This window comes from Pelobates fuscus, chromosome 3 (genome assembly GCF_036172605.1).
Source record: "Pelobates fuscus isolate aPelFus1 chromosome 3, aPelFus1.pri, whole genome shotgun sequence".
Lineage (NCBI taxonomy): Eukaryota > Metazoa > Chordata > Amphibia > Anura > Pelobatidae > Pelobates > Pelobates fuscus.
The window spans coordinates 150038869-150053930 of NC_086319.1; the positions used below are offsets into that span (position 1 = coordinate 150038869).

General features: G+C 45.4%; 1 protein-coding gene across 1 annotated transcript; it reads right to left on the reverse strand.

The window, feature by feature from the left end:
- Window positions 1-3685: 3685 nt before the first annotated feature.
- On the reverse strand, window positions 3686-4849 carry HNRNPA0 (heterogeneous nuclear ribonucleoprotein A0). The gene has a single exon (XM_063447517.1). It carries the CDS (start codon window positions 4671-4673, stop codon window positions 3741-3743), a length of 933 nt encoding a protein of 310 aa, XP_063303587.1. The 5' UTR covers window positions 4674-4849; the 3' UTR covers window positions 3686-3740.
- Between the last annotated feature and the right edge of the window lie 10213 nt (window positions 4850-15062).

Here is a 15062-nt window from a genome sequence, read left to right on the forward strand (position 1 = left end):
CCGGCCGCCCTGGTGAGCATGGAGGCAGCCGACTCCGGGGTTACATTGGCCATATTCTTTATACAAATGAGGCAGCGTGGGGGCTACCCGCCCACGGAAGCATTGTAGGCAGCATGCAAGGGAACAGTAATCTACCTGCAGCTCCTCTCTGCGCTCTGTAATGATGTCGGGAGCCAGAATATGATGTCACTCCGGCCCCACTACAGAGAGCGCGAGGGAGCAGAAGATCTGCAGGCATATTCCTGCTCCTTAGCACACAGGAAAAGAGCAGACCCCAGGGTAGGGAGGCTGGGTGGATTTCAGTTAAAATAAAAATTTCAGTATGAGAGCGTGTGTATCAGTGTCTGTACATGCCCCCCCAACCACACGAAAACGTTTTTTTTTACTCCCCTTTTATCCCATGCCATAGCTGGTCCTTTATCCATTGCTGAGATCATCTATCTTTATGATCTCCGCTAAGCTGATAATTTCCTATAGGAAAGCATTGGGAGGATATTGTGCATGTGCAGTGAAACTATCTCCACATAGAGATGTTTTGAATCAATGGTATCTATGGGGAACATTAAACGCCTCCAAGCAGAGCGTACAGGCTATGGACACCAAAATAACTATTACGTTGTAGTGGCTCTGGTGTCTATAGTGTCCCTTAAGTATTGATTTTTTCTGGTTTAAAACTAAACTTACATTTTTTTTTTTTTTTTTTTTTTTTAAACTGGCTCCTAGATTATAAACAACTTTGTCAAGCCCTGATATACAATTCACTTAGTGCAGCAAAATGTAACATGCAGCTTAATAGATCAGGCCCACTTGTGTAACAACACTAATAGAAAAGCATACGAAAGACAAATTTTATGACCCATGTACCTTGCTCAGTGTACAAATCTAGGGCATTTGTACACTGAGGAAGGGACAAGGTGCCCACAACATTCTTTGTATTAAAAAAAACAAAAAAATAAGTGGTTCCACAAGTGGACGTTTTCTGCTTATATGTGCACTATGTTACCTCCTGTTTTTGTAAAATGTTACTAGGCAGCAGTGTTTACATTGCCTTTTCCTGCAGGGACAGACTTTAGACACCAGAACTGTACCACTAAACTGTAGTGTCCCTCTAAGATTTTTTTTTTTTTTAAATAATAAAAACAGGAGTTTAGTTTTAATACATTTTTTTTTTTTAAAAAAAAGGGCTTTTTTAAAGCAAGTCTCCTACATTCAAAGCAAATTTGTCAAGCAATGGCATAAACACCTCCGGCTGTCAGGGAGGTTTCCTTAGGACTCTGTTAGCTCTAGAGAGTTAACAGCAGGCCTTCAAGGACCTGGTGCTGAATATTTTGGTGGTTCCTTTCCTGCATATATAAAAATTAAAAATGTGTGACATGTCATGATTCCCTTTTATTCCAGAAGTTTGGTCCTTAAGGGGTTAAAGGGACACTATAGGCACCCAGACCACTTCAGATCATTGGAGTGGTCTGGGTGCAGTGTCCCTTTTGCACTTAGTGCTGCAATGTAAAATATTGCAGTTTCTCTGAAACGGCAATGTTTACATTGGAGCACTAAGTCTGCTTTCAGTGGCTGTCCAACATAGGAAAAGCATTGATTCAGTGCTTTTCTATGGGAGATCTAATGCATGACATTTGTCTGGCACGTCCACTAGCGCCTGCACATCACGAAACGTTGGAGGAGCGGAGCATCAAACCAGCGCCAAGGGACATCAGCGCTGGGATAAGGCAAGTAAATAGAAAGGTTCTTAACCTTTTATTTAATGTAGGGGGCGCTAGGGAGGAGGAAGCAATTTCATCATTATTATTGTGGAGCTAATTGACTAGTGCAGGAATAGGCACTCCAGATGTTGTGTACTACATCCCCCAAGGATTCCTGCAGTAGTCCATTAGCTCCACAGTATTACTGGAAACTAAAGAACGCCTCTCTGGCTGAAGGTTCACTACGCCGGGACTAGTGTGCGCCTGCATTCCACACTTCTCAATAAGTTGTACTGCAGCTCATTGAGAAGCATAGGAAAGCTGCAATCAAGTGCGAGTTCAACTCCAAAACAGAGGCTGCTCAACGAAAAGCAAACCTCTGATTTGTGTATTCCTTGGCACAGACTTTTAGTCAGTGCTGGCGAGAAAGGGGAGAGGCTTGTAAAGGCTGCAGCAGACAGTGGGCGGGAGGGGGATGCATGCATGCATTCTATGGTGGGTATATTGACTGAATTGTGAAAAATATGATCAATGAGGTGTCAACTTCTAAAGCACCTCACCAAGCTGAATGATTTAGGAACTTAGAGGGCAATTTTAACTAAAATACTTTGATTGCATTCTGAAAATCCAAAAAATAAACTAGTTCTTTTACGAGACAGGTTCATAGACCAATATAAAATCGATTTTTTTTTTTTTATAAGTTAAGCTTGATACATCCCCTAGCTAGTTTAAGTCAGTGGTTCCCAACCCAGTCCTCGAGTACCCCCCTAATAGTCCAGGATTTAAGTATTACCCAGTTGTGTCTACGGTGAGGTGTTTTAGAATTATTTATTTTTTTTCAATTGATTTAAAAAAAAAAAAAAGTTTAAATTGTACAACAGGGTAATCCCTAAATACAGGACTGGTAGGGGGTACTTGAGGACTGGGTTGGGAACCCCTGGTTTAAGTGGAGTTCAACTCACCAAAAAAATTAATAAAAAAAATTTAACCTGAGTACATATAGTGCAAAAACCTCTTAATGAACTGTATTGAGAAGTCTGATTTGACTGCCACACAAAATGTGGGCTGGTGAAAAAGGGAGGACTTGCAGACAGATGTGTACCTTTCGCAAGCAGTTTTAGATATAACCGCAATGGCAAAAAATAAAAATAATGAAATGCAGATATGCTTCCATTCTGAGAATATCTACTAAATAGTGTTTATTTGCGCAATGGAGTGACCCGTCTACATGGGGAGCAGGCAGGCTGCACTTTCTATGCATTAACACATACAAGCTCCACTTCCACAGTAAAGCACATCACTGTTGGCTAAAGTGCAGTATATTTAAACGAGCAAAAAATATATCAAAGTTAAACCCTGAAAACTTAAGAAGGATCCACAGAAAAACCATGTACCATTAGTTTTTGTTCCGGATTTCCAGTTTATAGATTAACCTGTACACGTTATTTTTATTCCCCACTGTGACTACAACTTCCATATACAGGAAATTTCTACAGTAAAACCATTATCAAGTGAGTGAACATGAATTTTTTTTTTATCATGGAACAAGAAAAATAATGAGGGTAAGCACACTGATACATCAACATTCAGCAAACTTTCCTACAATCTATGAATAATGAGGAGGATTGTGAGAAACAAGAATAAAAAAGGGTATTAGACCTGAAGTCATAAACAATGATTTATTTAAAAAGGCAAAACGATGTACAATAAAGTTGTATTATGTAAGGAGCCAGACAGGCTACATTAATGGAGAAACAAAACAAAAAAGGGAAACTTTCACAAATTAAACTCCCTCTTGTTTTCATCACCCTTCAGGGTTTAAGGATAAAAAAAAAGAAAAAGGAGGAAAAAAAAAAAAGTCAAATATGGGCAGATGTGTATTTTTTTCCCACTACTAACTTGTAGTTTCAGTCTGCACTAAGTATAAAAACGACCAAGGTTCAAATAGTCCCACGTGACAAACAAAAAATAAGATTTTTTTCTTTAAAAAAAAAATGGAGTCAGTCTACTTTGCGTTCTCCCATTTTTTCCCAGGCCCGATCTTTAAAACGAGCCGCCGCCACCATAAGAATTTCCTCCACCGTAGCCTCCGCTGCCGTAGCCCCCACCCCCATAGCCCCCTCGGTAAGGGCCTGCACTGCTGCTACTGCGCCCCCAGCTGCCGCTGTTTCCGGCCGTTTTCATGGGGCCGTACGAGGACGGGTGCTGAGTGTAACTGCCGAAGCTATTGTAGCCATTACCGTATCCTCCTCCTCCTCCTTGCTCGCCGTAACCCCCGTACATGCTGTAGCTCTGGCTGGGAGCACCGTAACCTCCGAATCCGCCTTTACCGCCACCGGGAATGCCATTGAGGTCTCGGGATCCTCCGCTGCCGGCACCGCGGCCCCTGCCGCCGCCTCCTCCTCTGCCGCCGCGGAAAGTCTTAGAGGGGCCGGACTGAATGTCCTCCTTCGGTACAGCTTTCTTCACCTCCACGCGGAGCCCGTTGATTGGGTGGAATTTGACCACAGCGGCCTTGTCGGCAGAGTCGTGGTCCTCGAAGTAGACAAACCCGAAGCCGCGTTTCTTGCCGGACGTTTTGTCAGCGATGATCTCGGCTTTCTCCACCTTGCCGAACTGTGAGAAGTGCTGGAACAAGTCGTCCTCGTCGACCCCCTCCTTCAGGCCGCCGATGAAGAGCTTCTTCACCTTCGCGTGGGCTCCGGGCTTCACCGAGTCCTCCCGGGAGACGGCGCGCTTCAGCTCGACATTGCTGCCGTCCACCACATGCGGGGAGGCTCCCATGGCTGCGTCTGCCTCTTCGGAATTGGAGTACGTGACGAAGCCGAAGCACCGGGAGCGCTTGGTTTGCGGGTTCACCACCACCACACAGTCGGTAAGCTGTCCGTAGGTCTCGAAGTGCTCCCGCAGGCCTTCTTCGGAAGTCTGCACGTTAAGCCCTCCGATAAATAACTTGCACAGCTGGGAGGTATCCATAGCGGCTCCGTCTGCTATCACACCAAGTCGAAATGATTTGATCTGAGACCTGGATTCGGCCTTCTTATTAGCTGGGCCGGGTCGTCTCACACAGAGGGAAGGGGAGAGAGAAAGCGACTGCAGGTCGTGCTCCTTACGTCACAAAGGCCTTCGTCAATCTCTTCCGACCGTGTTAACCGGAAGTGGGAGTGACCATGCCGCGTCTCTCCAACGTGTGCTCTCATTGGCTGCTGGAAGGGACCGTTGGTTGGAAGGTGGCCTCGCGCGCTTTTGTGCGGGACTGTGCTTTGCAGCCGTTGGAAAGGAGATGTAACTGATGGGAGGAATGGTGGCAGCCATTTTGATGGCTGATAACCTTTTAATGTCTCATAGTGTAATGAACGTGGTTTTAAAGGTTTCTTATTTATTTATATTTTGTTTCAACGATGCCTTATGTATGATGGAGAATTCCTATTATCTCATTATCTACTTTTGCTTATACTATCCTGTAAGAGGGACCTACTAAACGGTAAAACTGCCCATAGACCTTAACAGTGGCATTGACATTGTCATTCCTTTTAGTAGGTCTCTTGTAAGAGAGTCTGTGCTAACACTGAGCAGAGCAGACCTCAGATGTTTTAATAAATAAATAAAAAAAAAAGGCAGAACACGAACCCAGAGTTAGGCAACCTTCAGCACTCCAGATGTCATTAACTACATCTTTCCAAATGCACATATAGCTATGATGCTGGCTATGCATCATGGGAGATGTATGCTACAACATCTGGAGTGCCAAAGGTTGCCTATCTCTGAAATACAGGTTTGTATTTCTAATTGTAGAGTGCTCCTTTAAAGGGACACTGTAGGTACCCAGACTACTTCAGCTCATTGAAGTGGCCTGGATGCTAACTCCCATCACCCTTAACCCTGAGCATGTAATTATTGCTGTTTTTATAAACTGCAACAATTAACTACTAGGGTTAACTTCTCCTCCCGGGTACTTAGATGACTTTTGGACGCTGGATGTCCTCACGCCATGCATTAGTGGAATCCCCATAGGAAAGCATTAAATAATGCTTTCCTATGGGGAGATCCTAATACGAGCGTGGCCATTTCTTAGCAGGCACATTAGGTCTCCCACATTGGTGGGGCTGGGCCAGCGCCATGGGACATCGGGAGGGGGCTGCCTTGACAGAAGAGGACACTATAATGCCAGGAAAATGTTTGTTTTCCTGGCACTATAGATCCCTTTTAAATGAATAAGCTTGAGCGTATGTAATTTGTTGATGGTTATTCGCTAAAGTTTGAATTGTAGCCTACATTTGTGTAATTCAGATTTCAAATTGGAAGTTTGGTGAGCATATTCCTGGAAATTATCAAATTTGTATATATCATTTTTGTTTCCTATTTTTTGGGGTTAACATTTTAGAGAATTGTGTAACTAAAGTAAATAACCCCCAGACTTACTGCCCCTCCCCCATTCATCCAGGATGGAGGGGAAAAATAGATTTGTGAGAAGCTAATGACAATTGGATACTCAAGATCACTTGACATATGAATGGATAGATGCAGTCATGGTGTGACTCTGTTTATTATATGCTAATATTCCTTTTTTCTCTGCACCCGTTTTTTAGCTCTAATTTGAATGAGCAACTAGTAGCCACATTGAAATCTCAGGAACCCCTTGAAGGTGATGCCATTTTTAAGTAGTATCTCATCGTCTACACTTGTCCAGACGTAATTAAATGTAAATGCCTCCTCCATATATTCATAATACTACATGTTAATTTAGCTCATTGCAACTATTTAATAGTTGCAGTTATTCCCTAAAATATGCAGTGTAAATTGTAAATACCTCTGTATTCTCATAATCTAAATTTAGTTAATTGTACATATTAATGACTAGAAGGTTTTATCACACTGTGAACTGTCTGGGATTTACATGAGACATGCAAACTTAAAGGGACACTATAGTACCAAAACAACCTTACCTTAATGAAACCGTTTTTGTGTATAGATCATGCCTCTGAAGTTTCACTGCAGTTGTACACTGTCTTTTCAACCATAATTCACCTTTTCCATATTAAGTGTACCAACACTTGTTTTATATAATTTTGTTCAGGAGAAACAGGGCTTTTATTTAAAATCAAATATTTATATGTGAAAAATAATTTAATATGAATACAATATAAAAAAAGTTTGGGAAATTAAGAGATTGTTATTATTTTTAGTGTTGCATGGAATGTTAACTGTGAATGTTAATACCGTTGGCTTTACTGCAATAAAATACACATATTTGTGTTCAACAATATATTTTGTGAGTACAACAGTACCTTCCAGGTAAAGATTTTCCAGGGTCAAATGTAGAACTTGTCTCTTTTCCTTTTTTACACATTAAAATTTGCCAGATTGGGGGCGGAGCCTAGCTGCCAAGCCGAGTGGACGTGCCAAAACTGAGCTCCTACACTTTCTGCCTGTTTTCGGGGAATATACCCAATAAACTCAGCACAGATCCACTCTAATAGGGCACTATTGAACGGGGAATCTCGGGGTGCACCTCTGGACACCCTACTCGAAGAAATATCTACCCGAGATCCCAAGCTGTGGTGACCGAGGCCTGCAGAATGGCTGGCAAGGGGGAGACGGCCGCTCTCCTTTCCTCCTACCTGCTCCACGACCACCTGGACGCTCAAACTTCCTACCCCCCCCAGGACCGGTGGGGGATATCCTGGTCCAAGCCGCGAACCCAGACCGAGCCTATGCACACCGTGAGGGCACCGGGTCCGGCGACACGTGGCTCAGCAAACATGGCGGCGGAGAATCCGCGGCAACTGTTCCCTCAGCCTGCAACCCCTGAGCAGGGCTCCGACCGCGGCACAGACCTTCTGCAGCGTCTGGATGCCCCATTCCACACTTTCTGGGAGAAGCTCCAGCAACGCGCACAGCGCGCTGAAGCAACAAGTAAGAAGAGCTTTGGGCGGCCAGGCGAGAGGGGGACTCCCTCGGGCGCAGCACCGGACCGAAAGCCGACACTCACCTACCCTAGCCCACCCGGGCGGAAGGCCAGGAGGGCTACGACCCGCAAGCGTCGGCCACAAGGGCGGACTCTCAAACGGCAGACCTACCGCCATCCCCACGAGGGGGAGACACTCGGGCAATAGATGCCACCGAGTTTCAGGCCAGAAGACGCAGGCCTACACACCAGCCTGGGGCAGGAGGGACACCCCTACCCCCGCCAGAGCGGCAGCACCATGGCTTACTTCTGAATGCTCCCACACCCAGCGACGCTCAGGAATTGGATGACAAGTCTGGAGGGGAGGCAGTGGCAGTCTGGAGATGGAGCCTCACTCAGGGGGACTAAACTGCTTAATAGTTGCATGAACTTGCTTCTACCTCTTGGGACTTTCTGTAATGTATTGCCACACCATACACCAACTCCCATCACACCACTATGCAACATGTTAGCATCTTACAATAATGAACGTGCACTCATCTAGAAACGCACATGTGCTAGTTACTTTTAGAGCACTCATTTTTAGGCATGTTATTACTTTACTTTACTACAAGGCTACTTAGAGCTCTATGTCTATATACTCTGGCACGCAGTGGCTTTGTGCTCCTACTCCTACGACTTAGTCTAAAGCAATAGGCATACATTAATCTGCCATGTTCATGATTTACCTGTGTATCCTTTAACTGTTTAACCCTGTACTCTACATTTGATATGCAACACTTTAGGACAGCTCCTAGATATGCAATGGTTACTACTAGCATAATTTAGAAAGCCTCTACTGTGAATCCCTGTTTAAAGCTGTTAAACCTAATTAGCTTCTGACTTTAACTAAAATGTCTACCATACCCTTACGCAACTATAAGCCTGATTGAAACTAATGTTGGAGACATTTCTATTTAGCTTGATTCCTTTTAAAAATTGTGCTGTCAATGTTCGCCATGAAACTGTTTATTCTCTGTTATGCCATCAACTTGTATCTGCTGTCGTGGCGATATAAGCATGTTTGTCAATCTGAGCACTACAAAAATAAAGAATAAAAAAAAAAAAAAAAAATTCCCAGATTGGCTTGCTGGGTCGATGTTGCCTTTGAGAAAATTACCTCTAATGGCATACCATTTGCAAAAGTATCGTCATTATCCGTGTTATTGCTCTAAAACACTCATTTGTATTCAGCAATGTTTCACAAGTACAACAGTACCCTCCATGTACAGTTTTTATGGGGTTTTGGAAAGTTAGTGTTAAATATAGGAGTTTTCCAGATTGGTTTGCTAGCCCTATGTTGCCTTTGAGACCATATGGCGGGCCAGGAATGAGAATTACTCCCACCATTGCATACCATTTGCAAAAGTAGACAGCCCAGGGTATTCAAGATGGGGTATGTCCACTATTTTTTAGCAGCCACTTAGCTTCCATAATTTGTTGGGAGTTTGTTTTGTATTTTTTTTTACACAAAACTGCACTTTTACTGATGATGATATTGTTATTATATGTTTTACTGCTCTACAACACTCATATTTGTATTCCGTGATGTCTCAAGAGTACAACAGTACCCCCAATGTACAGGTTTTATGGGGTATTGAAAAGTTCCAGTGTCAAATATAAGGCTTGCAAATTAAAGGGACACCAGAACAACTACAGCTTTTTGAGTTTGTTCTGGTGAGTAGAATCATTACCTTCAGACGTTTTGCTGTAAACACTGTCTTTTCAGAGAAAATGCAGTGTTTACATTACAGCCTAGTAATGACTTTACTGGCCACTCCTCAGATAGCTGTTAGAAATCATTCCTGGGCCATGGCTGCCTAAAATGCATCCAAACATTCAATGTCTCCTCCCTCTGCATGCAGACACTGAACTTTCCTCATAGAGATTCATTGATTCAATTCATCTCTATGAGGAGATGATGGTTGGCCAGGGCTGTGTTTGAATTGTGCTGGCTCTGCCCCTGATCTGCCTGCTTGTCAGTCTCAGCCAATCTTATGGAGAAGCACTGTGATTGGATCAGGCCACCACTTCTGCTGATGTCAGCAGGCAGTGGGCAGGTCTACAGGAAACATGGACAAAGCTGCAGCTTCAGATTTGACTATTTTTAGGGAGGCATGAGGAGACCGGGGTGGCTAGATGGTGGTTTTAACCCTATAGGGTCAGGAGTACATGTTTGTGTTCCTGACCCTATAGTGCTCCTTTAAGGGAATAGAGACATTGCACCCAATGTTATGAAAAAAAGGCACATCTATCAGATGTTCTCTGTCACTCACTGTGTGGCTGTCAGGATCGGGTCAGGGATCCAACACGCAAAGTACAAACAGGTACAGGGTACGTATACCGGACCTTAGAATGGCCGGACTAACGTACAGAGAGTATAGAGATTGGTCAGAGACAAGCCGAGGTCGAGGGAACGAGAGGACAGGTAAGCGAGTAACAAGCCGGGTCAAGGATAACAGAGGTAAACAGAGTAAGTCAAACAAGCCGGGTCGTAACCAAAAGGATAACTGAAAACACCAGAGCACTGTGTGACTAGACAGGCTAGAACCACGACAGGGCAATGAGCAACAGGGCGAAGTATGTTTAAATACCCTGGCTAGAGAGGATAGACACGCCTCCGACGAGTCCTGATTGGTCTCCAACGGATTGAGTGACAGGTCGTTCCGGATTGGCGTCATGACGTCGGTCTCCGGGCACCATGCTACATAAGGAAGTAACTCCCTCGCGGCCGGCGTCTATGTGAACGGGTCGACCGCGAGGAACAGGAGAAACATGGCGTCCGGACGGATAAACGTCTAAGTCTCTACCTCTCTCGGAGGTAGAGACCTCAGGTACCCTGACAGTGGCAGAGTCACAAGACAATCATGCTTTCTGAAAGGAGGGTGACTTGTGTAAAGGTTAGGACAGGGGTAGGCAACCTGCGGCACTAGTGCCATGCACGGCACTCGAGGTGTCTTTGTCACGGTAATATACCCCAACACGCAGGAATAGTACAGATAGTCAGGAGACAAGAAACCAGGGTTCGTCTTACCGGACCTTAGAATGGCCGGACTTGACGAGAAAAAGCAAGACAGAGTCTAGAACAAGCCGAGGTCAAGGGAACAGAGAGACAGCGTAACGTAGAACAAGCCGAGGACTGGTACACAGAGGACAAAATAGCGGATAAGCAAGCAAGGATAAAGAGAGAGCGGAGTCAGGAACAAAGCCAAGGTCAAGCACCAAAAAACCAACTGAACGATACAAGCACTAAAGGGAAACTGGACAGAAACCACAATAGGGCAAGGAGCAAGGGAAACAGGTGAGTATAAATACCCTAAGGTTCACTTTGATTGGCCCCTGTCATATCCACGCCCCCAAAATGTGAGTGTATGGGGAATGTGGCCTGACAGGGGCCAATGGGAGACTGATTCTAATTTAGTCTCCCACTGTCCCTTTAAGAGCGCGCCCGAGACGCGCGGCGCGCTCTTAGTGTCGGGCGGGACACGTGACCGCTTCTCGCGGTCACTGCCCGCCTGACTGATCATCTCGTTGGCTGAGCCGCGCGCGGCTCGTGCAGGAGCAGGACCGCGCGCGGCGAGAAGAGAGGACCCCGGCCGGCCCCTGGAGAGGGTAAGTACCGCTACAGTCTTTCCACGGCACTCAAGGCTGCTAGAGCCAAACAGGGTCTGGCCTATCAGGAGTCTCAGTGAAACTTCAGATATCTGCTTATACAAAGAGGTAGTGAAGGACAATCCTCAATTTATGCATTGCAGCACTTAGAGGAAGTGATCTCAGATCACTTCCTCCCAGCACTTGTGAATGGGAATCCACACTGTAGTAGATCAGCCCACAGCTGATGTTGCAGCTCCTGTCCTTGACCTGTACTTGCCCAGGCTGGTCCCCACTGGAACCCAGGGAAGCCACCCACACTGCTAGATATACACAGACCTGCAGAATAAACCTCCCCTCATACAAATAATACGAACAGCCCACACACAAGCATACACACAATCCCCACAAACGCAACACCACTAACAATCTACATACATGCACACAATCCCACATGCAGCCTCTCACATGCAAAACCCCAAACAGCCCCCATACACTACCTAACACACAATGTGACATATCCATCTACACACAATTCCACAAGCAGCCCTCATACACAGCCCACATTCATATGTATCATACACGATACCATAAACTACTTATGAACATATACAATATAATAGCTCATATACGCACAAATACAACGATACAAAGCAATTACAGTATAAATAACACAAGCAGAATACGGCAGCACACACAACTCAATTTAAAAAATAGGATCGGCAGGGCCGTTTGAAGGAATTTGGGGGCCCCAAGTAAAATGGACATGGTGCCCCCCTTCCCCCTGCACGCAAAGCCTACAGGAACCACAGCATAGCCATACAGTTTAAGTTCACCCACACTTTATATAAATAAAGGTTTACAGTGCAAATATTGCTGTTGCATATAATGTGCATAAAACTTGAACATTTTCAACAATTGAAAATTCCCTGTGTTCTCCTCATCTCCCCTTCTCCTCACCCCCTCCCTGTGTTCTCCTCACCCCCTCCCTGTGTTCTTCTCACCCCCCTCCCTGTGTTCTTCTCACCCCCCTCCCTGTGTTCTCCTCACCCCCCCTCCCTGTGTTCTCCTCATCTCCCCTTCTCCACCCCCCTCCCTGTGTCCTCCTCATCTCCCCTTATCCTCACCCACTCCCTGTGTTCTCCTCATCTCCCCTTCTCCTCACCCCCTCCCTGTGTTCTTCTCACCCCTCCTCCCTGTGCTCTCCTCATCTCCCCTTCTCCACCCCCTCCCTGTGTTCTCCTCATCTCCCTTTCTCATCACCCCCCCTCCCTGTGTTCTCATCTCCCCTTCTCCACCCCCTCCCTGTGTTCTCCTCATCTCCCCTTCTCCACCCCTCCCTGTGTTCTCCTCATCTCCCCTTCTCCACCCCCTCCCTGTGTTCTCCTAATCTCCCCTTCTCCTCACCTCCCCCCTCCCTGTGTTCTTCTCATCTCCTCACCCCCCCTGTGTTCTTCTTACTCCTCCCCCTCCCTGTGTTCTTCTTACTCCTTCCCCTCTCCCTATGTTCTTATTTCTGCCCCAATGTTCTTCTTACTCCTCCCCCTCCCTATGTTCTTCTTACTACTCCGCCCTATGTTCTTCTTACTACTTCTTACTTGCTCCCCTCCCACCCTCCCCCTGTGTCCATCGTATTCCCCTCCCCCTGTGTCCTTCTTATTCCCCTCCCCCTGTGTCCTTCTTATTCCCCTCCCCCTGTGTCCTTCTTACTCCCCTCCCCGTGTCCTTTTTACTCCCCTCCCCCGTGTCCTTCCTACTCCCCCGCCTATGTTCTTTTTACTCCCTCTCTCCTTCCCTCCCTATGTTCTTCTCACCTCCCCTTCCCTGTAGCGTGGCCGAGCTCAGGGTGCACTTCCTGTCAGTCCGGCCGGGAACAGGAAACTGAATCTCCTGTACCGCGTGGTACCCGGCCGGACTGACAGGAGGAAGAGGAGCTCGGCCACGCTACAGGGAAGGGGAGGTGACGAGAAGGGCAGTGCTGCAGCCGCCTGAGACTCTCTATAGAGCTCTCAGGCAGCTGCAGCCTTATAGGAAGCGCCGGCCCTGCTTGGGGGCCCAGGCCAGCTCGGGACCCAAAGCAATTGCTTGGTTAGCTTGCCTGGTAGCGACGAGCCTGAGGATCGGCACGCTACGGGACATCACAATCCTATATCGGCACAGTGCTGCTAAAAGGTTGCCTACCCCTGGGTTAGGGTATGAGATTTATACAGAGGAATGAAGTATATAAGAGAAATATGCACAGCGTTGAAATCAGTCACAGTACTTTTTATACATCACCCCATAGGCTGTAATGTAAACACTGCAATTTCTCTGAAAAGACCGTGTTTACAGCAAAAAGCCTGAAGGTGTTCATTCTACACAGACACCAATTGCAATTTAAAAAGCCACAGGTGTGGGAAATTAACCTTTAACCCCCTTAAGGACAGAGCTTCAGAGGCTTGTCTTTCACTTAATGACAACGGCATTTTTTGCTGTTTGCGTTCAACTGCAATTTGCATTTTACTAATTTATTGCACCTATGCATATTATATACCATTTTTTTAAAGGACAGAAAGGGCTTTAATTTGATGTAACATATATATATATATACATAAATGCTTATTTATTATTAAAAAAATACAGAAAAATGCAAAAAAAAATGAAACATTTTGAGTTTTATGTACAGTTTTTGAAATAATGTGTGCACAATTAGTGCAGGTTAAGGAAAGTAATTAAAAATAAATTCATTTAGTTGTTCTGATTTACAGAATATATAATGTGTCTGGGATTTTCAGGTTTTTTTTGGTAGTTACAGGTCACAAAGCACAAGGAGTAAAATAAACTTTTAATGAGGAGCGATTTTAGAATTTGGTATGTTTGTCTTGTAAGCTTAATAGCCATAAAAGAAAACAAAATTGCCACACAAAAGTATATATTTATATAAAGTAGACACCACAGGCTATTTACCTAAGGTTGTTTTGACACTTTCTACGAAGCCATTTCACAGCCAACCTCTGCTAAAAATTGGAGTAAAATTTTGTTTTTTTGGGGTTTTGGCACACAAACTAATAACAAAGAACTTCTCATGTGTATTTTGTAAAGTTGGTGTGTGCTATTCCTGTACAAAGTTTTATTTTGTATTCAGTTACATCTGCTGAGTAAAATGACACCCCTATTGTATGTCTTTGGCACAATTTTGTGAAGCTACAGTGCCATATAGGAGACCTGTCCTGTCCTTTTCAGTATTCACAGTTGAATTTTGAGAGACGGATTTAATGAGCCTATGCTTCCATTTGGGGTATTATAGTAGTTTGTTCAAAAAAACCCCACAAAGGCCTACCATTTGTAAAAGTCAGGGCCGCCATCAGGGGGTGACAACCATGACGGTTGTCACGGGCCCGGCGGTCCTGGGGGGCCCGGAGTGCACAGGTAATCCTCTGCATGCCCCAGCCCTTCAATCTGCATATATACATAGCGAATACCGCTATGTATATATGCCTCTGCGGGCCCTGCTGGGCTGGCTTCCAAGCAGGGCCCAGGATATACTTACCTTCCCCTCCAGCACTCTCGAGAGCCACAGCAGTAAAGCGTTGCCGCGGGTTGTCATGACAACGCTCCGCGGCACGCAATGCATGCTGGGCTCGCATAGAGCAGTGGCTGGCAGGAGGGAGAACGTGGAGGGAGTCTGCTGGGCTCCTCCTTGCTGCCCCAACAAGCAGAGCCACCGGGCCACCAGGGAATCCAGTGCCCCCCTCCCTGGCTACAGGTAAGAGGCAGGGAGGGGGGAATACATCTTGTTTAATTATACAAATTTAAAAAAAAAAAAAAAAATCCCAGCAGCATTTGTA